The following is a 23,711-nucleotide window of genomic DNA, read 5'->3' as shown; positions in this document are numbered from 1 at the left end:
TCTGCACTTATTCGTGAGCGCCCTCATGTGGAACCAGAAAAGGAACTGCAACCAGTTCAGAAACCGGAAGTTTCCCGAGAGTGGCGGTTCTGGTCAAATCAAATTATCAACCAAGGTAGTTCCAGAGCCCGTCTACCTTATTAGACATTCTCTGGTAGTTCAGTAAGAGAGCAAATCTTCTTCAAAACTAGCCTATTTAAGCACTGCTAGTGGTGCCTCAACAGATAAGGTGGGACTCCCTCGCTGACCGGTCACTTAGGCTAGCACACCTATGATTAAACTCTCGGCCAATAAGAATGTTGAAAACATTTGTAATTGAGGTGACACGCAGCAACTGTACACATCCTGTGACAGTTAATCAAAAACATGAGCACATATAGACTGTAAAAGGGTGAGCAAAGATCTGCTACCCGCCTGAAGTAGTGCCGCAGATGACATACCACTCTCTGCCCGTCGGGTGCAGTAATGAGTTAGTAGACAAGGCTCCAGTGTAGCCTATCATGGAATAAAGAAGAAAACATTTCCGGTTCCCTCTCAGCTGTCATGGTAGCTTCCATAACAGTTACCCCTCATGTCATGTTATTACTTAGTAGATAAATTGCAAATTGGTACAAACCGTTTGGAAAAAGAAATAAAATGCCCAAATACTACGAGGATAAAGAAGATGACGGCAAGGCTTGCGCTGGAATTAGAGAGGATTTTAAAGCCTGTCTTCTTCAGCATGACTGTGTCCTAAAGGTAACGCGCCACTCAACACCTGTTTCATTTGTAGCTAATTGAGTATTTTTCTAAGCATTGCGTAAATGTGACCTATGTTGCTGTCTAGTAATGTTCGTTTAGGAATCGAGAGTGGTTATCTTTGAGAACTATTACATGACTTGGCTAGCTGTAGTATAACGTTGTCATCGATTTCACAGGAAGGAAAGAAACCCAGTGAATGTTTGAAAGAAGGACACTGTAAGGGCTTGCAAGTCTCTTTCTTCGAGTGCAAAAGGTCGATGGTAAGTGATTTTGATCCACTAGTCGTTCAACTAACGTCATTAGTCCTTAATTTAATTCCCCTTCAGAAATGCAGTAGGTGTTTTTTGTAGTCATATTGTCATACCTTGTACACCACTGAATTTATCGTTTGGGAAGTAAATAAAGTTATTTATTCTATGCAGCATAACAACGGCGTGAAACAGTGGCAAACTATAGGCTTACTAAACCATTTGATCTACGGTCTGTCCTTTTTTCGTTTTAGCTGGACACAAGGTCTCGATTCAGAGGCAGAAAGGGCTACTGACCAAGAGCTTGTTGTCGCCACAATCTGAAGCAATGTCATGCGAAATTGTAAATAGTAGGCTAAATGCCAGTGAGACTGAGAAAATAAAACTATCATGTTTTGTATAACTCTTGTCATCTGTCATCCTTATACAGTTTATTTAATAAGTTGCAGTGAACAAATTATGGTAAAATTACATTTGTGTTCTGCAAAACTCCTTATCAAAAAGTCAGTAAAAATATTAACTCTGTTCCTCTTAATGTAGATAAAATTACAGCACTGTGAATGTCATGACGGTCAGTTATCCATAATTAGTGCATTGAAATTATGCAATGAAATAACTAATTGCAACCAAAACGATTCAATTATCTTATTTCTAGTGAACGGAATGCTCCCATTTGAAAATGTATGGGAAGTGCTAGGACATCTTGAATTGTGCTTGTTCTCACATTTCACCACAACCATACACATTGGACAGAGCTGGCTGTGTTAGAGAAACTGCAAGGCCACAATCTGAAACATAATAGGCTCTACAAATTAAGGTCATATCATTTTAGAGAGTCCATCAGCATCTGCTTGAACTTCTCCAGGTCCACCTTCGTCATGACCTTAGCTTTGTGAGTCTTTTTCAGTATGTCCAGTGTGTCCAATACCATCATTCCGCGGGCGTAGCTGCCAGAGAGTTCCACAGTGATTGGTACCTCGTCACTTTCAAGTATGAACTTGTCATCGATGGCTGCCGCCAGGGCATAGGAGTCGCAAGATATGAAGCCCTGGCCCGCCACCAGCTCCTTCTCAATCCGCTCACTGCTGGAAGCCTCCATGCTGTGCTTGAAAATGCGCTTCATGAAACGCGCCTTCTCTGTGTCCTGGGCCAGCCAGTCATCACAAAACTCCTGTTGAACCAAGACCTGCATTAATCAAGGTGGCTCATTCACTACCTCAGAGGAAGTACATACATTTAGTCACTTAGCTGACGCTTTTATCCAAAGCCCCTTACAACAATCAGGGTGCAATCAAGGTGCAGTGCCACTAGAATATTGTTAGTGCAGCAATAAGTACTACTCACTTTGAATACAGTGTTTCCCATACATTGACTTATTTGTGGCGGCCCACCGCAATATCAACACTGACCACCACACAATGATTTTCCTGGTTGTACTAAATTGTGCTTAAATCTGGTTAGAATCATAACCACACTGCACTAATTTGTTAAACTGTTGCATTCGAGTTAATTCTGCAAACCTACCACCACAAATAGAATTCAATTCTGTGGGAAACACTGGAATAGAATAACAGTTCAAGTGAAGTCAAGGGAGGGAGAAGAGGGATAGTAAGTAGAGGAGCGCAGTGTTATGATATTTTTGGTGGATTTTCATTTTAGCTGCATGCAACAGTTAACGCCCATTCAGACTTGCTTTAAAAGACGTAAGATAGACTTGCCCAGGGGAGTTTACTGCGACAGGTGAATTCCCAGGATGCAATGTAAGTTGGGCAGAGGTAATCGTTCAGCACTATATATGCTGCCTCAGGGTCACAGGCAAAGTTGAACTCTGCACAGATTGTTGTGTTACCTCGTGCTGAGGGGAAAAGCACAGTGGTGATCAATCACTATGGAGCTTCTCTCTCACCAACATTACAAATTCAAGACACCAAAGGTCTGTTGAAAAATTAAAGGCTGAGACATTGGACAGCAGAGAACAAAAGAGTTTCTTACGTAGAAATATTGTTAACAAAATGAAATACACCAGTAATGGTAAATCAGGTAAGGTAAATCAAGGACTTACATTCTGTGTTCCCCCCCATAATGTAAAGCCCTTTAAGTTTTTGGGAAATTGAGGGATCAATTCTTATTGCCAAAGCCAGATTGGTGAGTGGGGCTGTGGCAACCAAAGTCACCTGTGTGAGAGAGATCTCATATTACCATACATGCAAACACCTCATAGATCTGTGTGATTTGGTAAGGTAACAGTAAGGTAAGAAATTAACATAATAGAATGATATGCAAATATAGTCCCTAAACTCAACTAAAAAGACATTGCTTAAAAAAGATGATATACTGTACATACATTGTCACAATTGTTATCGGGTAAGAGTTATATGATTGCCTGTGGTTTCATTTAGCTATTTTTAATAAGACTTAATTGCTTAGATAAATAATGAACTAAAAGGGAAGTGAAATGAATTAATGAACTGAAAGTGAAGTGAAATGAATTAATGAACTGGAACTGAAGTTCCACAAGATGACCGCCCGACACGGTCATCTGATCTGTCAGCTCACCTGGCCTGGATGTTGGTTCACGATTCGGATCATGGCCTCCACAGCTCCCTCTTTCTGCAGCAGATCCAAGCCAGGAGCATTGGGGTCAGGAGCATCACCCAGTCCATCTTCACCATGAAAGTGTCCTGCGTCGACAGAGATTCCCAATAGGGGCTTGGTGGCCCCTTTGAACACAGGAATCTAAAACACACCATCAGAGAACAAAGTTCACAAGGCCATAACACCCCACACAAACATAACAAATGCCTTCACAGTACACACATGGCCAACTACAAAAAAACACCAGTTATCATGTTGGTAAACTTTTAAGTGTCAAATGAGATGTTGTAGAGTATGTTTGTTTTGGTAAATTTTGTACAATGCTTGCTGCCGCTTTAAAGAGCTGACTGTGTACACTGTTCTGATATGTGACCCCCAAAAAATATACAAATATTCCACTTGGTAAACACAAGCAGCCTGAATATCAAGGCTAGTCATGTGCATTTTGTCTCCTTTTGGTAAATTCCACTGAAGCTATAAAAACACAGTCCACATAGGTAGGCTACAACACTGAGATAGGGATAAAAGGCTCCCAATGAGCTGCATTGCATTACCAACATTTGATTGGTTGTAGTTTTACGAAGGATGACTGTTGTTTTCCTGCCTTTGGCAAATCAGACTTACTGAGAAATGTTAGCTTGTTGTAGGAAGAGTGCCTTTGAATTCATCACTCAGAGCACGTATTCTGTTATTCATAGTCTACAACAAAATACTGAAGCATATTAGTCCATTCTATACATATCTACTCATTTGTCAATTTCCAAGAAGCTAACTGAATTTGCAGACTCTGGCTCAGATAGCCTACCAAGTCATGTGCTGGTAAACAAAGTTAGCCTACTTCCTCTGTTTGCTCTTCTGTAGTTGTTGTTTTTATGGCATGTGAATGGATCATGAGCAGTCAAATGTTTGTCAGCTGTCTATCTCTAAATTTGTAAAGAATCTAAAGACAATGATCTCCATGTCTTAAACTTTCCCCTATATGCTGCATGCCATCACCTCAGACGCAAATCAAGGGTAACTAAGTTTTACTGATAAGTGGCAATCTCCGGTCATAAAACGATTGCACATAGAGAACAACGATTCATAAAGCTGCCTAGAAGTTAGAATGACGCCTTCGTGCATGCAATATGCTCTGCTTAGATCAGGTCAAAGTCAAAGTCAAAGTCTGCTTTATTGTCAATTTCTTCACATGTCAAGACATACAAAGAGATCGAAATTACGTTTCCCACTATCCCACGGTGGAGACAAGACATATTTTACCAATTTTACCACAGACAAACATAACATTCAAGTAAACAATATAAAAAGTAAATAAGAAGGCACATACAATGAAGAAATAAGAGCAGCAAAATTTGGGTTGAAATTGTGCAATTGTGCATACAGTAGACAGTCAATATAATAGTGCAAAGTCAGGCCAATAAATGGCTGAGGTAGTTCTGTTTGACCTAAGTATGCAAGTGGCATAGTGGTGCAAGTTATGTAAGAGCAGCAGAAGTGTGTTCGGTTTGGAAATAGTTTGGTTTTGGAAAAGGTTTGGAAATAGTCACATACAAGAACATAAGAGAATTGAGGGCTGAGATAGGTTCAGCTCATTGATGCTTTCACAATTTACCTCTAGCCGACCGCAAACTTGAAGGACACGCAGGACATTCTTGCAGACGTTCTCCACAATCGTATTTCCATGCACACAGGTGATGCCGAGGACCTGCACATTTGGGGCGGCGAGAGCGATCATAATTGCCTGGGCATCATCCACTCCACAGTCAACATCAATCAGCAGCTTTTTCGTCATGTTGGACATAGACCCTGACAGACAGACACAACTGGAATGTTGAAGGCGTTCCTACACAGTAAAATTGTCAGAGTTGTTTTCAACTCTAATAGAGTCGATTCTGACTCTGTCATAGAGACCCATTGGTCCCACCCCACAGAGAGTAAATTTGACTCTTCTCCTAGAGCACATTTTTCAGAGTTAAATTTACTCTACAGAGAGTTGAAAAATCACCAAGATAAACTCCACAGGGAGTAAAGAAAAATCTACTCTATAAGCCAACAACTCTTTCCAGAGTCATCTTAACTCTTAATGGGGTAATCTTAGTTTATCTCTATTCAGAGTTTATTCCCAGCTACTCTTGCTAGAGTCACCATTTTGCTTGTCTTTATCAAGCTCTACAAAATCTGAAGGACATACAGACAAATTATTGAAAATATATTTATTACAAAATATTAAGTTAATGTATCAATATACAATATAAAAAGTTTCATTTTTTTTTCCTTTGGTAAATGCATGTACAACACATTTGGCATCAAATGGAACAAAGCCACTAGAACATAATATCAAGTTGTTGTTAGTGATACATTAGCTTACATACCAATTTTACTCACTCTACAGCCTGTACTGAAACATTCTAGCATCACCGACATGTTTAAGTCTACACATTCTAACAGTGAAGCTACACCAGGCGCGTAACTGAAGCGTTACGTTCGCATAGCGTCTGTTGCAACAATTAGCTGCCACTATAATCAATGGAGGTAGCTACACCAGACGTGATAGCGGCGCGTACGTTCGAAAAAAATAGACCATTCATTTAAAATGAATTTTACGCGTCGCGAACGGAACGCTTCAGTTACGCGCCTGGTGTAGCTCATACCTAAGGCATGATCCAATGGATGGGGCCTAGAAGAGATTTTCAAGATGACTTAAAGTATGATTCATTTCCTCAACACTTTGCTTATCACTCAAAAAACTGAATAGTTTCCTTAACCTGTATCTCATGTACAGCAGAATGCATAACAGGAACCACTGTATCAAAATCTACCGCCAAATCATTACTTCTGTGTTCACTACAGTTATTTTCCAAAACATGAACATTATTAACGCTATACTCATGTAACATTTCCAAATGTTTTCTAAAAGCCAGAAAATGTCCCTGAAACACCCAGTCTCACCACACTTTAACCTGAGTGTTCTACCGGGACACAGCCCATGTGGTGATTCTGCTACCTGGATCCTTTTTTGCAGTTCGATGCTGGAGGAAGAAAGACCTTTACTCTGTTTAATAGTCTTCTCTTTGAACATAGTTGACTACCTCTCAAGAAGGTTCGCTGAAATCTCACCAAACAGTAACACAGTCTTGCTCAATCTGATCCATTACATCCACGAATCGAGAGAATGTTGCAAGCATATGAGGTGATTGAGGGTCATGGACCATTTTTTCTGACGATAATCAAACGTTCACCTTCAGCCGCACAACTTCTTCATCAGAAGAATGCTTCATTAGAGATACAGCCTCTCTCAGCTGTTCTTCATTCAGGACTGGCTCGGGCACATCTTCAGAAGCTGGTCCTCCATTATGTTCATTGTGTGCTGGACTTTGTGGTTCCTGAGGCTTTCCTCTGAATTGTTTTAATGCGTCAGGCCAGGTACCCTGCTCCGCTGGCTGGATCATAGAAATGTTCCTATAAAACAGTGTAAAGTAGGGTGAGTTCCAGCATTAAGGGGAAATCCAGCGATTTTCCAAAAAGATCTCCATTTATTGGGTCACCGAGTATGTAAAACGAAAACAATCGGTTTTACATAGCTCGAGTTGCTAAAGCCAGCAGCTAAAGCGACTGTGCAGCTACAGCGCTACACTCTGGGGTCATGAACATTAGGGCTCAGGAACATGCCCCTAGAGTGTAGCACAGTAGCTTCCTTGCTGCATTTCGAGCTAAGTGAATCCGATTGTTTTTTTGTTTTGTTTTTTCCCCCCTGTACCGACAGTTCTCGGTGACCTTGAGAAATGGAGATCAATGTGAAATTCAGTGCACTGTAAACAATGTATTTGATCTTAAACAGATTCATTACAATTTGTATGCAGAAATACTTATGAAATGGTTTCATTTCAAGTTCAATCATTTAAAAGAGACAAATAATACTGTTCATCTGGTGGTGGAGATGCTGGGATTTAAAGTCAAAAGTCAAGCACAGCATGACAAATCCACACACTCACATCTGTGCAAAATTATCTTTTTATATAGCTTTCGGTCATGGGCCTTTTTCAGGATTCCTGAAGAGGGTCTATGACCGAAATCTAGAATAGAAAGATCATTTTGCACAGATCTGAGTGTGTGGAATTTTTTTGAAGAAAAAAAAATACCTCAGTGTGGGTTTCAGTTTAGGTTACCTTTGTGTTAATGGGCAGCATAAAGATTTTACCAATATTTAACAAGGGAAAAAATGCCACTTACTTGCTCTACCCCATCATCTCCCTTGGGCTTATTTGGAAACAAGGCAGTGGTGTCATCTGAATCACATAATGCATCTACTACAAAGCAGAGGACAGAATAAATCAGTTATATAGTCATGTCCAGTACCTGTGACGGCTGTATGTCATGTAGTCTTTGATGGCTGAGATTTTTAAACACTAAATAGGCTCAAAGACGGACATAATCAACATCCACAAACCCCACAGAGTGGAATTCCATCAAAACAATGTGTTGCAACCGCTGTTGATATATTCACAAAACTTGTACCAAGTTTTAACTACATTCCATATTACAACTCACCATCATCTTCTGCAGGCTTCAGCTTTAATACACCACATTTTGGATCCTTCACCACATCTTCAGACACATAGTTGTCAATCTTCTGTACCAAACTCATCATACATTTTAGCCCAGCTTGGTGTTTGGCTTAAATATCAAATTTCATGAACACTAAAATAAAAACAGAACATTACAAAAAAAAACTGACAATAGACTTAAACAATGCAACAATTGAATAAATCAGTACCTTGGTTAAATAAATCCTCTAGAGTGGCATCAGTTTCCACCATTTTAATGTATCTGGTCTGCCTGGTATTTAACTTTCACCAACATCCTGAGAAAACATAAAATCAAACATTCAGACAAAATCAACACTACTTTTAAAACAGTTTCTTAAAAAAAAAAACAGGTAACAACTATCTCAGTGACACTGACTAAACTAGTAAATGTGGCACGTGCACCTGTTGGCACTTTGCACTGAACACGTGTCTTCTATGCTATCAATGATGCACATTCAGCAATCAACACGTCCTTGATAGTCAATTAATGCAGCTAGTTTTGAAATAACCAACTTGTGAAGGCCAAATTCATGCTTATGGATGCCTGTTTTACGTGAAACAAGCTTTTTGGTAGAGCATGAACTTTAAGCTAATTTGCCCTATTAATGACTGTTAATGTTAAGTAGCTAACAACAGTAACTGTTACCTCATTAAGCTAACCATAGCCTTCATTTGATATCTGATTTGCATTATGCTAAGCTGCCAATGAGAGCTACGTTGGCTGATAGGCTAGCTGCTAACCAAGTCAATGTTGACCATGAAAGACGATTATACTGGTATCATATTTGGTTGAGTAAATATTAACATGATAAAAAAAAACTTATAGCATTGTACAATACGGGAGCACGAATTGACATGTACCTCATGTTACACAGAGGTAACGTTAACGTTCATGTTAACTTTCAACCTTCGTTAGCAGTTAACTTAACGTTAACGTTAGCCCCTGAAGGTCAACAAATTTCAGAATGATATCTTGACCATACATTTACGTTAAGTTACACTCCTCTTACGCGTCACCGCTTATTGTTTATCATTTTCGAGGCATACTACGGAACATGTGAAATAAATCTCTAGTAAGTGTATTTTAGATGAACATCTACTCACCTTCAACTACACTTCAGAGAGATTCTTCTAACCAGGCTCCGTCGCGTCGCTGCATTCTCTCAAATGGAAGGAAGTGGGTGATAGGCTACTAACGTTCGTCTCTGACGTGAAATGCCAGAGGGCACGTTCCGCCAGTTAGTAATTTGTCTGAGCCCTTACACACTTGCATGTAACAAACATACAGTACTTATAATTATTAGTATTATTATAATGTTTGTTCGCTTTGACTATTCTTTGTGAACAGCTATAGGCTTGATAACAGAGACTCCGTTTATAGATAGCTTAGCAGTATTTGCCTATTTTACTGTAGCACATGCTAGCCTACAAACTTGCAAGTAATTTTTTAGTAGCCTAGTCCAGAAAAAAATCTTAAAGCTACCGAATGACTTTGGAATAAACCAGAAGAAAACACTTGATTTTTTATGAATAATATCCAAATAATAATTAGGCAAACATCTCCCAAGAAATGTCTAAAATGGCGTCCAAATGAGAAAATGAGGTGGTTGATTAACTCTTGTGATTTTAACTCTGTTTTTTAACTAATATGCTAGAGTACATTTTACTCTAACTGTAGTAAATGTAACTCTATTAGAGTCAATAACAGTCTACTCTGTCATTTTAACTCTTGGGATTTTACTGTGTAGTAAAAATTAAAAATCTGGAAAAGCAGTGTTTATCTTCAGTATATCTTTAGGAGGTCTACATTCCCCTAATCTCCACACCGCGGCGAATGCGCGGTAAGCGAAGTGCAGCGTAGGCTAAGCAAACTATTAGCCTACTGTTTAACCACTGATTTAACAATGTAGGCAGGCAGGCTACATTTTACCACAGCTCTGCACTCTGCACCGGTACAACTAAAGGTCCGCTCAATTAGCGGTTCAGCATAGCCTACCTGTTTGTGTAGAATAATGCCTCAAGATTTCCCGTCTCCTTCTTGTGTTGACTGACGACAAATGTAACAATCTCTTGACAGACAGCCAATCACATGGAGGACGAGTCGAGATTAGGCTGAAAAAGTAGGCTAGATGATCTCATTCAAGAAATTATAAAGTGAATAGTGTAAAGAATGTGTGTTGCAGGAGAAAGAACACTGCTAACAAACAAAGCCTATTTTACACGATTGTTATTGGTTTGGAACACAGACAATCATTTCCGTGGGTAGGCTAATGTATAATCAACTAAATGTATACAGACTGAGTGATCCTACCAGAATCTTGTCAAGGCAAAACAGAAACCTTTCAGCACACTACAACCTGGGAGTATAGCCGCCATTGTCTGCGCATGTGCACTGTAGTGTCTGTGACAAGACATTTTGAAGTTTAAATGGCTGAGGCCAGAGTCAGACCAACAGGTGTAGAGCTGTGGATCACTTTTTATGTTGCCATTTTCAATGCATGAGGACAATAAATGTCTAGAATAGAATTAAAATGTTTAAGAACAATAAAATAAGCAATGTTATGAATATTGAGTTGAAAATATGAGCAAGTGTTTATGTTTACCATGTTCCTGTCCCATTAAAAAAAAAAAAACATTTAAATGGCCTAACCATCTGAAACGAATAGTTTGCTTATTGTTCTCAGGTTGTCCTCTATTCAATTGTATGTGTAGCCTAATGTATAAAAAGGAATTTAAGCTCTACACACTAGGCATATAGGGCCTACTCTTTAATAATGGCTTGCCATAGTCTACAACTCTCTCTTGTTTTACTGGCATCAGAGCCCGTTTACGGAGAGCTGGATCACTCCCTATTAACTCCATTGTACCTGCAATCTGTTGCAGTTCCGCTAGGGGCGATCACGAATAAGTGCAAAAACAATGGGGGTCTATGGAGCTAGACGGCTAAATTTGTCTCTTTCACCTGGTTGTCGTTGAAAAATCGAAGATTTGATTGTGGTTTCTGCAAGCTCACTATGGATTATAGGTCAAAAGTTGAATGAACGAGTACTTACGTCCTTTCGATTTCTTACAGGTTGGGTCGTTGTTGCCCACAACACACTAGCTTTCTGCTAATAAATGACGTCATTGACGCATTTGAAAGGCTTTTTAGAACAAATAAGTATAAGTATATTTACTCTTTTGATCCCGTGAGGGCAATTTGGTCTCTGCATTTATCCCAATCCATGAATTAGTGAAACACACACAGCACACAGTGTACACACATTGAGGTGAAGCACACACTAATCCCTGTGCAGTGAGCTGCCTGCACTAACAGCGGCGCTCGGGGAGCAGTGAGGGGTTAGGTGCCTTGCTCAAGGGCACTTCAGCCATGCCTACTGGTCGGGGTTCGAACCGCAACCCTCCGGTTGTCGGGGGGGAGGGGGGTGGGGTGTTAAAAAAAGTTATTGTATTTTATTTAAACGCCTTTCTCTGTTAATGGACAACAGCATACTGGCATTGCATGACACACAGCACAGGCATACATCACTGTCAAGAACATTATGGCTACTCTACAGAAAAAATGCGACAAAATGTCGCAAACCACAGATTGATACTAACGCAAACAAAGTAACCGTCTGCTATCTGACGCTACACTAGTAAGGTAACAAAGTTGCTGTAGCCTTGCACCGAAATCGACGGTGAACACGAGAAATATAAAAATGTTGAACACCAACATTAATAAAACGTAATCATTATTGACGCTTCTGACATGGGTGTCAAAACAGGCTAAACTCTATCACACAGCATATTAGACAGAACACATTGACTCAAAACATATGCATAACATAGGCCTACACAACGCAATATTCATAGGCTAGCCTACATTAAATTGATCCACATATCACAAATATAGCCTACAACAAATGCTGACATCATAAACGCACAGTGTAGCCTACCATTTCAAAAAGAAGAGAAAGAACGCTCTGATGAGGCCACTGAAACAGGCATGCAAAGACACAGATGAATAAGTTCATCTACCTCGCTGAAGAGAGCTCTTGTTTGTGGATGGAGCTTACTTAATATCCATGCCACCTTTCACCGTGGTGCACCGAGACTCCCCGATAACACTATGCATCATTTTAAACTGAAGATTGAGGCGGCCCGTGTTCAGCTCCTTGGGAAACTCACGGTAATATTCAGCTAGCCTACCTAATATGGCATATTGTCGTACCATAAAGCTAGCGTCATAGGATATCTCCATCAGGTTTGTTTTGTTAATTTGTTTAGTTTTTGTTTAGATCTCCCAGGTCTAATGTAGGCCTAACATTTTTAGTGCATAATAGAATAATAGACAGGGGGACGGAGAGCTTCTTTTTTTTCTGATCGTGAGTGGTATGACATATAAATACGCGTGCTTTCCTGCAGGGGTGCCGCACCCCCAGCACCCCTACTTCCCACGGCTATGCCTCATGTGGAACTGCAACCAGTTCAGAAACCGTAAGTTTCCCGAGATTGGCGGTTCTCTATGGTTCTCCCCTTATTATAGTACGGTGTCTTGTGTAATTCCGCAATTATTTTTTTGCATATTTTGCTAGTATAGAGTCTAAGGAACAAGATTTTTTTTGTCTTCAAATTTTCACGATCCATTTTCACACTTAGATGACATCATCATTTATATAATGCATAATTAAGACTGGGACTACTATCACTTGGGGGTCAAATGTGAGAAAACACTGGTAAAGAGGGTATTCTGCCTAATTTTTGGGTGCTGATTCTGAATATCATATTTACTTAGCTGATTTCTTAGTTTTAAACCTGCTAATTAGCATTTGCGGCCTAAAACTGGCCTCCATAGGCAACATAGAACGGGTGAATAGGGTAACAAATTTAACCCCTCGATATTCTTATGAAACTTTACTAGTTGATTATTATTCCCGCCGCGCAGCGAAGTTTCGTGGAACTCCATTCATGGGGGGCCACACAATAAATTAATTTATGTTACTATTCACCAACTGGCCTGTAGGTGGCCGGAGACAGTTTTCTGTGAATATCTCGAGAACCGTAGGGCCTAGGAGGTCCACCTTTTTTTATGTATGTTGGTCTTAAGGGGGCATGTCAACCCATCCCATTACCACTTATTTCATGTATAGCGCCACCTAGTTAAAAATTAGGTGTTTTCATCACAATATCTCTGGCTGACACCCTCCGAATGCATGCTAAGTTTTGTGTACTTTCGTTCATGGGGGGCCTTACAATAAAATAATGTATGTGTACATTTAGTGACGTACACCAACAAGGATTCCCGGGACACTGAAAGACCGGGGTACACAAAACTTGGTGGGCATGTAACCCCACATGGATAGCATGGAACCGTCGTTTTTCGTTTTGATCTGTAGCCCCCCCGCTGGACTGAACCCCCCAAAGGAGGGTAGGGCAGACACAGTTCTCTGTGAATATCTTGAGAACTGTAGGGACTAGGATGACCATTTTTTCCGTATGTTTGCCTCCAGGGGTCATGTTCAGGGGCGTAGATTTGCGTGGGGACCGAAGGACGTGTCCACACCAATGTCAAATTACGACTGAAATGTCCCCACCAATATTCAGGTTGAAATGGGGGAAAAAAGAGTTAAATCATTTCTCACTTCAGTGCTGCGGATCATCTCGTACAGATCTTGTAATGTGCAGTAGCCTATAAAGGTAAATCGCGCTGATTTGAAGTTTACTTTACTTCACTACAAGTATGAAGTGCGTCCAAATTCACACATTATTCTCTGTTGAACTCCTCGAGAAGTAGGCTACTCATCACACATGTGTCACATGAAAGAGCCTTTTCTCAACTTTTAAACGGTGCTAGCTAGCCACTGTTTGCTGTGATAAACAGTTCGTGAGAAAAATAACTTCAAGAGATTTAATAATTATTCTCTGCGCCCATCTCCACATCCATTCGTCTCGGTGGAATATCGTAGGCCTACACACTCTTCACGCAACACATGACAAACCATATATCAGAATAAACAGCAGACCTTACCGAACACAAAGGTGTAATACATTCCCGTGTATAGTTAGCTGTTCCAGAGTAATCCGGTTTTTAAATAAATTATAGAAAAATTCAACATGGTCTTTCGGCTGCATTTCTTAACCCTCAGGGTGTTCATTTTTTTGTTACACAGGAGGTGCTGCTGGGTCTGGTGGACCCATTGCATTTTAGGCCTTTTAATTCAACATAATCAAACTTTTTTTAAAAAAAATACTTACTAGATGGTTACTTCATCCCAATTGCAAGTAATATAAACAACACATATGTTAAATGTGTTGCCTTTGTTAAATCACAATTATGAATAGAAGTGCCACTCGTTTTTGTTTATTTTTGTATTAAAATATAACAAAATAAGGAAATGCATCATAAAACAGGCATAACTGGAAAATAATCAACAATTGTACAAATGAAGCAAGTTTTATTTATTTGAATTTCATTAAAAAATTGAACATACTCAATAACATCTGTCTGAACAACACATTGAAGCCATTGAACACAGCAATTTTATACCAGACTATACCACACATGAGGGGCAGAGTCTCACCGTGTGTGTATTGCATATGTATTTTTTGATAGGGGATGGCATGAAAAGGTAAAAAGAAGAATGTCTTGTGCATGAGTTACATGCACAAGACATCGAGCATGTACAGTAGGTCCTGGTAGCATCCAAATCACATTGGCAGCCATGCAGGGGGGTTCATTTCTTGATCAGGAAGACCATTCAATTCTACCATTTGTTGACATCCATATGTTGTCATTTGCAAGCTGCTGACAGTCGAGTCCAATGTCTGGCTGCTCAATGGCTGGTTCTATGTCTGGCTGCTCAATGGCTGGTCCTGCAGCTTGCTGCTCATCGGCTGGTCCTGGGGCTGGCTGCTGGCGGGCTGGTCCTGAGGTTCGCTTGCGTTTCAGAGCTGGCTGACAGGCTGGTCCTATGGCTGGCTGCTCACGGTCTGGTCTTGAGGCCTGTTTGCGTTTTGAAGCTGATTGACGAGCTGGTCCTGTGGCTTGCTGCTTATTGGCCGGTCCTGGGGCTGGCTGCTGGTGGGCTGGTCCTGAGGTTCGCTTGCGTTTCGATGTAGGCTGACGGGCTAGTCCTAAGGCTCACGGGTTGGTCCTGGGGCTGGCTGCTTGCGGGCTGGTCCTGGCTGCTCACAGGTTGGTCCTGGCTGCTTGCGGGCTGGTCTTGGCTGATCACGGGCTGGTCCTGGCTGCTTGTGGGCTGGTCCTGGTCCTGGCTGCTTGCAGGCTGCTTCTGGGCTGGTCCCGGCTGCTCACAGGCTGGTCCTGGCTGCTTGCGGGCTGGTCCTGGCTGCTCACGGGATGGTCCTGGGGCTAGCTGCTTGCACGGCTGGTCCTGGCTGCTTGCACGGCTGGTCCTGGGGCTGGCTGCTTGCGGGCTGGTCCTGGCTGATCACGGGCTGGTCCTGGCTGCTCACGGGATGGTCCTGGGGCTAGCTGCTTGCACGGCTGGTCCTGGTCCTGGCTGCTTGAGGGCTGGTCCCGGCTGCTCACAGGCTGGTCCTGGCTGCTTGCGGGCTGGTCCTGGCTGCTCACTGGATGATCCTGGGGCTGGCTGCTTGCAGGCTTGTCCTGGCTGCTGAAGGGCTAGTCCTGAGGCTCTTTTACATTTCGGAGCTGGCTGATGCTTATCCTCCTCTTCAAACTCAGTGTCGGACTCTAATTTTTCAGAAATGTTATCCTCACTTTCTGAAACTATTTGCTCTGCATCACCATCAAAACCCTCTGACACACTGACACACACACACACACACACAGGACCTATGACTTCCACACTTTAACTAGTTCCGGGTCCAGTGGACCCGAACATCCTGTGTGTAATATAAATGTGAAGGGGGGGTATGCAGGGGGGGTTCATTGAAAATGTTTTCTGATTTATGTTCCTCACAGAAAATGAGCCAAGGCCAATGAATCTTAGTTTTAAAAAATAATTATTTGTATCATTTTTATTAAGCTAAAAACTGAAAACGGGTCCCACAGACCCGAACACCTTATAAGGGTTAAAACTGAGCTGTGCTTACATCGCCTAGATATCTGTAAATATTAGAATCAGAGAATATACAGGCAGCTCACGGTTAAGAGTTTGTCAATGTAGCCTTAATGATTTCTTTTCACAAAATGCTAAGCATGCATGTATTTAAGTTTCTTAAAACTGAGCTGTGCTTAAATAGGCATGATTTCATAACAGACCAAATAGAAAATAAATGTTAAATATAGCCTACATATCTGTAGCCTACATAAAATCAGATTATGTAGGCTACACAGTGTAGTTAGATCAAGTTGAACAGTAGCACATTTTAATCATGGATATAGTTGGACAGTAGCACATTTTAATCATTTTATATATCTATAGTGGCTGGTGAAAGAGTTGAGTGTTTTCTTAGTTTTTTTTTTTCGGGGGGTTAGTGGGTAGTGTCCCCACCAAAGCTCAGACCAAACCTACGCCCTTGGTCATGTTAACCCATTTCATGTACACACATGTGCACAAACAGATACACACACACACACATACATTCACAGTAATCATACGTATGACACATACTCACACAGTATCACACATATGTACGCTTGCATGCACAGTCACATACGCAGGCACACACACAAGCACGCACGCACACACACACACACACACACACATAACATAAACATGTACATGCACACATGCACACAATTCAAGAATTTCTCAGAATTAAGAACAGGCAAGATGGAGGTGGGGTTGTATAAAATGAATTTTACATGTGAAATCTATGAACTAATCATGTTTTGGTACTTGTTGTCTAGCAGATATCAGTGAGAATTGAGTGTGGATAATGCAATTTAGTGAGACAGTTAGAATCATATAGGCCTTTCAGCGTGATTTATTTTTGTGGAAAAAATGTGCTGGACTGGGCGGCGGTCATATTTTGTACCGCTCTGCGGTACATCTAGTTTATGTAGAGACAATATCTTTTTGCATTACAAGTATTCTGAAAATATATGTTTATGCATGTAATTTAACAGTAACTCATTAATTATGCACTAATTTGCATACATTTCAATTACAGACATCTGAATATTGGATAGTTAACATTGAATGTAGTCACGTTCAGGTTGGCCTTCAGAACTTTTTCTGGATTCAGAGCCTTCTTAAAGAATGGCTTAATGTTCAAGCACCAGTCCTAGGTTATGCCGATATCAGTTGTCCCTTTATCTTAGAGACAGATGCATGCCATGCAGGTTCTGTCACAGAAGAAGGATGGGTTACAGCGACCAATAGCCTTTGCTAGCCCGGGGCTTGCGGCCAAGTGAGAGGAACATGTCAAATTATACAGTAGTGCCATGAAACTCAAACTACTTGCAGTCAAGTGGGCAATCACAGAAAAAAATGGCAAGTATCTCCTGGGCAACACGTTCACCGTGTACACTGATAACAATCCCCTCCAATACCTGCAGTCAGCAAAACTGGGTGCTCTGGAACATTGCTGGGTTTCTCAGCTTGCCCTCTTTATTACAACAGCAAATATCGTCCTGCGATCTGTGTCACATGGATGTCCCCCTGCTGCTTGCCATAGCCAACATGTAAGCCTTGAGTGCACCTATCCAAGATTCTTTGATGACAGAATCTTGTATGGTGGACACCATCCCTGGTCGAACCAAAAGAGACCTGAAAGTCCTGCAAGGGACTGATCCCTGTATTTCCAGATACCTGTGGTTTTGGTGACAGGGACAACCACATACCCGTTAAGACAAGTGGAGTGAACCAAGGGAACTCCGCAGTTGATAAAGCAGTGGTCCCAGATACAGGAAGTGGATGGGACCTTGTACCGAGCGATCCAGGCTCCTCCTTCCAGGGATCCAGTGCTGCAGCTTTTACTGCCAAAGGTGTTGCGAGTCGAAGGGCTCACTAGCCTACACAACAACCACGCCCATCTGGGGGTGGACAGGACCACAGATTTGATATGACAGAGGTGCTACTGGCCCCAGATGTGGATTGGGCTAGCACAGGACAAGAGAATGTTCTGGTAGTCACAAATGTTTTCTCAAAGTTTACCCAGGCCTTTCCCACGCCTGATCAGAGAGCTTCCACCGTAGCTAAGATTGTAACTGAGAGATGGTTCTATCTGTATGGCGTGCCAAGGAGAATCCACTCTGATCAAGGGCGCAGCTTTGAGGGGGAGCTGTTGAAGCACCTGTGTGACACCTACATCATAACAAAGACTAGAACCACCTCTTATCATCCAGAGGGGAATTGTCAATGTGAATGTTTCAACAGGACACTTCATGACCTGCTCAGGACCTTTGTCGTGGAAAATTAACCACTTTCTCGAACCTCCAATCTCAATAAGCACTCTGATGTCAAAGGACCCGAAGGAGAACACCAAGACGAGAGATGCTGAAGACTGTTGATTCTTTATTTGCCGTCTTGCAGTGAAGATACAATTCTAACAGCGTCAGGACTGGACCGTCAGGCAAGAGAGCGATTCAGACAGCTGCTTCCCCGATGAGATGTGATCTGAATGTGCCTGCGCTCTACCTTTTATGCTTCTAGGGGCCTGGGAGATGTGTCCTAAGAACCCAGGCCCCTTTTAGCCAATCAGAATGTTTCTCAAACTTGGGATATTGGTGGAAAACTCCTCCTCATTTAGACATTAAAAATATGTATTGGCCAGGTTCTATGTGTAATTACTTGTTGCTAGGTAGGGCCTGTATTCGTTTTGGCTCTGTGAATCACTGTCACCTAATTTTACTTCCTCTTTTTACCTGCCTTGACATTTCAATCTTATGACTTCCAGACAGACCAGTCTTATGACTTAGTCTCATAATTTTTCAGCAAATGTTGCATGACATTGTACAAACTGCCTCATGTCATCATGGAGCTTCGCCGCGTTTTCAATCCTAGTCCACTTTTCTTCTCGGCTCGAGCTGTTCTGCATGTCTATGATGTTGGCCAAACTTTCCTGTTTTCCCTCTTCAGATGTTTCCTTGACCTTCTTTGTCACTCTCATCATGCATTTCTCATCGTCATTTTAAATTTTTTTCCCGTTAGATCCGTAGTCTCATAATTTTTCAGCAAATGTTGCATGACATTATACAAACAGTATTACATACATTTTCTGGTAAATCAAATCAGCATACACACACATGTATATGATCAAATAAAATCACCACACATTGCACAGACAGTATTACATAAATTTTCTGGTGAATCAATCAGCATACACACACATGTATATGATCAAATAAAATCACCACACATTGCACAGACAGTATTACATCAATTTTCTGGTGAATCAATCAGTATACACACACATGTATTTATGATCAAATAAAATCAGCAGAATGCACTTAGCCAGGTTCTATTGTGTAATTACTTGTTGCTAGGTAGGGCCTGTATTCGTTTTGGCTCTGTGTGTCACTTTCACCTAATTTTACTTCCTCTTTTTACCTGCCTTGACATTTCAATCTTATGACTTAGTCTCATGATTTCCAGACAGTCCTGCCTTTTCGAACTTGAGATATTGGTGGAAACTCCTCCTCATTTAGACATTAAAAATATGTATTGGCCAGGTTCTATGTGTAATTACTTGTTGCTAGGTAGGGCCTGTATTCGTTTTGGCTCTGTGAATCACTGTCACCTAATTGGGGGCCAAGCAGCAAAGCTGTGAAGGCACCCATTGAGTTACTAGCTTTTCCTATTATTATTAGTCTGCCATTGGAGTCTATGGCAGCCCATAGAACGCCTGGCTAAAAAGTTCAGATTTTTTGGCAGAAAGTTTCGGGACACTCCACTGACCACTCACACTCATTTACGGACCTCTAAACCCAGCCATCTAGCGCCACCAACAGGTCAAAATCTGGCCGAAAATTGAACCGCTGGGTCTAAAGTTATGAAATTTGGTACACTGATTCAGCACTGTCCCATGATCACTCTCACCAATGTACAGAACTCTATGTCCAACACTCTAGCGCCACCAATGGGTCAAAACTGGATTTCATTAACGCATGTGACCATTGAACGGTGCATCCGATTTTCACAAATCAGGCACTGTTGGAATCCCTGGACTGACCTAAGTTCAATGACTCCTATTACGTCACTTTCCGCCATATTGGATTTAGTTCAAACTCTACGAAAAGTTTCAGCGGTTACAAATTTCATCCGATTTTCACAGAACTTGGCGGAGATGATCTTCTGCCCGAGCCGCACAAACGATACTTGTCAGATTTTTCAATTTCATTTTTGTTTGCCCGTGACAGCCAATCAAATATGGTGATGAAGCCGCCAAACAGGAAGTGGACTAACATCTCCGTGACGCTTTGAGTAAACATAACAAAACTCGATACCATTAGTCAGGACACTGTCCCAATCACTCACAGCAATTTTTATGCATATACATTGAACACTCTAGCGCCACCACCAGTTCAATGCTGGACATGCGTTCATGCGCGTGATCCTTGACTCTTTTGTCTGATTTTCACAATTGAGGTAGCGTCTTAATCCTTCGAACATCCCAAGTTCATCGACCCCTATACCATCACTTTCCGCCATATTGGACCTCCGCCATATTGGATTTAGTCCAAACTCTACGAAAAGTTTCAGCGGTTACAAATTTCATCCGATTTTCACAGAACTTGGCAGAGATGATCTTCAGCCCGAGCCGCACAAACAATACTTGTCAGATTTTTCAATTTCATTTTTGTTTGCCCGTGACAGCCAATCAAATATGGTGATGAAGCCGCCAAACAGGAAGTGGACTAAAATCTCCATGACGCTTTGAGTTAACATAACAAAACTCGATACCATTAGTCAGGACACTGTCCCAATCACTCACAGCAATTTTTATGCATATACATTGAACACTCTAGCGCCACCACTAGTTCAATGCTGGACATGCGTTCATGCGCGTGATCCTTGACTCTTTTGTCTGATTTTCACAATTGACATAGCGTCTTAATCCTTGGAACATCCCAAGTTCATCGACCCCTATACCATCACTTTCCGCCATATTGGACCTCCGCCATATTGGATTTAGTCCAAACTCTACGAAAAGTTTCAGCGGTTACAAATTTCATCTGATTTTCACAGAACTTGGTGGAGATGATCTTCAGACCGAGCCGCACAAACGATACTTTATTTAATTTTTTAATTTCAAGTTTATTTGCCCGTGACAGCAAATCACACATGGCGACGATGCCGCCTAACAGGAAGTGCGCTAACATCTCGCTATGCTTTAATGTATGAAGTCCAAACTTGGTACAGGGACTTGGTATCTAATTGTGAGGACGCACTAGGAGATTGGCATCATTTGGCCTCTATAGGGGGCACTGCAATACAGGAAGTGAGCTTGTATCTCAGCAACGCTTGTATAAAGTCCAAACTTAATACAGAGACAAAGTAGTTGATTGTGAGGACATGGAAGGAATGTGGTCTCATTTGGCCTCTAGGGGTGCTGTAATAGACAAATTGAGCTCTCATCTCAACAACTCTTTGGTGTATGAAGTCCAGGGACATGGTAGCTGATTGTGAGAACGCACAAGGACATTGGTTTAATTTGCGCCTCTAGGGGCACTATAACAAAGTAAATGAGCTTATTTCTCAGCCATTCTTTATCCAATTGCAATCAAACTTGCTGTGAGTGGTTGCTTATGCCATGGCAACACCATTCCTGCTATAGGGCACTGCTTGGCCCCCACATTGCTGCTTGCAGCTATATTTTTACTTCCTCTTTTTACCTGCCTTGACATTTCAATCTTTTGACTTAGTCTCATGATTTCCAGACAGTCCTGCCTTTTTGAACTTGAGATATTGGTGGAAACTCCTCCTCATTTAGACATTAAAAATATGTATTGGCCAGGTTCTATGTGTAATTACTTGTTGCTAGGTAGGGCCTGTATTCGTTTTGGCTCTGTGAATCACTGTCACCTAATTTTACTTCCTCTTTTTACCTGCCTTGACATTTCAATCTTATGACTTCCAGACAGTCCAGTCTTTTGACTTAGTCTCATAATCTTCAGCAAATGTTGCATGACATTGCACAAACAGTATTACATAAATTTTCTGGTAAATCAATCAGCATACACACACATGTATATGATCAAATAAATTCACCACACCTTACCCCCTGAAAAGAAGCGTAAATGGCCCCAGTTGCTCCCTCAGCTCCTGTTCGCCTATAATACCACCGTGTACCAGTCCACACAACACTCCCCATACGAGCTGATGTTCGGTCAGAAGCCACAGTTACCAGTCGACCACCTAGGCTACTTGGAAATACTGGAGGTGACCACAGTCCACCGACTGATTGGGTGGTGCAACATCAAGAGTACCTGACTTCTGTCTATGCTAGTGCTAGGAGACACTTAGAAGAGGCTGCGGCATATCGTAGGCATGGTGGTCCTAACACTGTAGTCCTCTTCAAAGTGGTTGTATGCACATCCCACCTCACTGGCCAGGTGCAGGACAAAAAAGCTTATCAAGGAAAGAAGAATAGTTGTCCGCACACTGCAATCATAACACATAACGCAACGTTTTGACCCACCAGGCCTGATGAAGACCCTGGTGGGTTGAAACGTTGCGTTATGTTTTTAACTCAATAAATTTAGTTCTTCTGGGAGATTGCAGTGTGCGGTCCTGACACTGTACCCATATTACCACCTGGCACTCTAGTCTTTTTCTAGTGGGCAGTGGTAGTGTAGTGGTTAAGGAGCTAGCGTGCAGTAGCCTGAAAGTTGCTGTTATGCCATTGATCAAGGCACTTAACCCCAAGTCGCTCCGGGGACAATGTGATCACTTGTAATATAGCTGACATACAGTATTTAAGTGACTTTGGTCAAGAAGTGTCGGCTAAATATAATGTATATGTAAACTCTTTTGCAAGAACCATTTTCACGGTCGCCACAAAATCCAGGATACATGGGTGTCTACCAAGTATGAAATTGTGGAGTGTCTTGATGGAATTGGCACACACTATAAGATCAGGCTGTATGGAGAAAAGGGCCCCCTTAAGACGTTCCACTCATAATACTGCCTGACAGCATTCAAACCTCTTCCACCTCCCACAGTCTGTAGGCCTATCACATGAGTTCTCTACCAGTGTAGCAGAAGTAAATATTCTCCCGTCACCTTCAGGCCTTGGCAGTAGATAGATATGCTACCAGGATGGTGAACTTTAAAGCCAGGTGTGTATGCAAAAAGGCTGACCTGCAGCGCTGGCGCACACGCCCACCCGTGGGTGGTGATCATATACGTAGCTTCCTCTCTGGGAGAACACAGCCGGTCATTTGATATTTTTGCCGCATGGTTGTTTGTGGTTGTTGTTGTTGGAAGAACATGGCTTTATTCTTAATTCTAAGACTTCATTGCTTCTCTCGCACGCCCGTCCTGTTGGCTGTGGTTAACCCGTTGCTTTTAAAGAGAGCAAATGCACATGGTTTAGTGTCTGAGCAATGTTTTCCCTTGAGTTATTTGTTTTTTGTATTAGTTCAGGCTTTGAGAGGGCCATCCGTGGTTTGTGTTTGTTTGTA

General features: G+C 41.7%; 2 protein-coding genes and 1 long non-coding RNA gene across 4 annotated transcripts; 1 reads left to right on the top strand and 2 right to left on the bottom strand.

Moving 5' to 3' along the window:
* Positions 1-520: 520 nt before the first annotated feature.
* coa5 (cytochrome C oxidase assembly factor 5) lies at positions 521-1,392 on the top strand. Its single transcript, XM_076264347.1, has 3 exons — positions 521-738; positions 918-1,001; positions 1,244-1,392. The coding sequence occupies exons 1-3, from the start codon at positions 637-639 to the stop codon at positions 1,283-1,285; spliced, it is 228 nt and encodes a 75-aa protein (XP_076120462.1). The 5' UTR covers positions 521-636; the 3' UTR covers positions 1,286-1,392.
* Positions 1,393-1,401: 9 nt separating this feature from the next.
* Positions 1,402-10,548, bottom strand: LOC143100825 (inosine-uridine preferring nucleoside hydrolase). 2 transcript variants are annotated; one of them, XM_076264345.1, is made up of 7 exons: positions 10,482-10,548; positions 10,167-10,282; positions 5,197-5,390; positions 3,546-3,725; positions 3,052-3,163; positions 2,708-2,844; positions 1,402-2,160 (listed from the first exon to the last, which is right to left on the bottom strand). In XM_076264345.1, the coding sequence occupies exons 1-7, from the start codon at positions 10,544-10,546 to the stop codon at positions 1,813-1,815; spliced, it is 1,152 nt and encodes a 383-aa protein (XP_076120460.1). In that variant the 5' UTR covers positions 10,547-10,548; the 3' UTR covers positions 1,402-1,812. The 2 variants fall into 2 exon arrangements, with proteins under 2 accessions (XP_076120460.1, XP_076120461.1); XM_076264346.1 differs by having other exon boundaries at positions 10,167-10,538.
* On the bottom strand, positions 5,783-9,915 carry LOC143100828 (uncharacterized). Its single transcript, XR_012981948.1, has 5 exons — positions 9,275-9,915; positions 8,359-8,445; positions 8,133-8,282; positions 7,815-7,891; positions 5,783-7,043 (listed from the first exon to the last, which is right to left on the bottom strand). It is a non-coding gene; the product is annotated as an uncharacterized LOC143100828 (long non-coding RNA).
* Positions 10,549-23,711: the final 13,163 nt, after the last annotated feature.

Source organism: Alosa pseudoharengus, unplaced genomic scaffold (genome assembly GCF_046254945.1).
Source record: "Alosa pseudoharengus isolate Yale_2024_CS ecotype anadromous, Long Island Sound unplaced genomic scaffold, YU_APseudo_1.1 YU_APseudo_1.1_scf_3, whole genome shotgun sequence".
Taxonomy (NCBI): domain Eukaryota; kingdom Metazoa; phylum Chordata; class Actinopteri; order Clupeiformes; family Clupeidae; genus Alosa; species Alosa pseudoharengus.
Note: the sequence above shows the minus strand (reverse complement) of the source record. Positions and strands in the feature narration are given on the sequence as shown.

What these genes read in the sequence shown, in the direction of transcription:
- coa5 (XM_076264347.1), top strand. Translation starts at nt 637, where the DNA reads ATGCCCAAATACTACGAGGATAAAGAAGATGACGGCAAGGCTTGCGCT. An exon ending in AGCATGACTGTGTCCTAAAG is followed by an intron (nt 739 to 917) that starts GTAACGCGCCAC and finishes TCGATTTCACAG; the next exon opens with GAAGGAAAGAAACCCAGTGA. An exon ending in TCGAGTGCAAAAGGTCGATG is followed by an intron (nt 1,002 to 1,243) that starts GTAAGTGATTTT and finishes TTTTCGTTTTAG; the next exon opens with CTGGACACAAGGTCTCGATT.
- LOC143100825 (XM_076264345.1), bottom strand. Translation starts at nt 10,546, where the DNA reads ATGGCGGCTATACTCCCAGGTTGTAGTGTGCTGAAAGGTTTCTGTTTT. An exon ending in GCATTATTCTACACAAACAG is followed by an intron (nt 5,391 to 10,166) that starts GTAGGCTATGCT and finishes TCTGTCTGTCAG; the next exon opens with GGTCTATGTCCAACATGACG. An exon ending in GTCGCAGTAAACTCCCCTGG is followed by an intron (nt 2,161 to 2,707) that starts GCAAGTCTATCT and finishes TTGGTTCAACAG; the next exon opens with GAGTTTTGTGATGACTGGCT.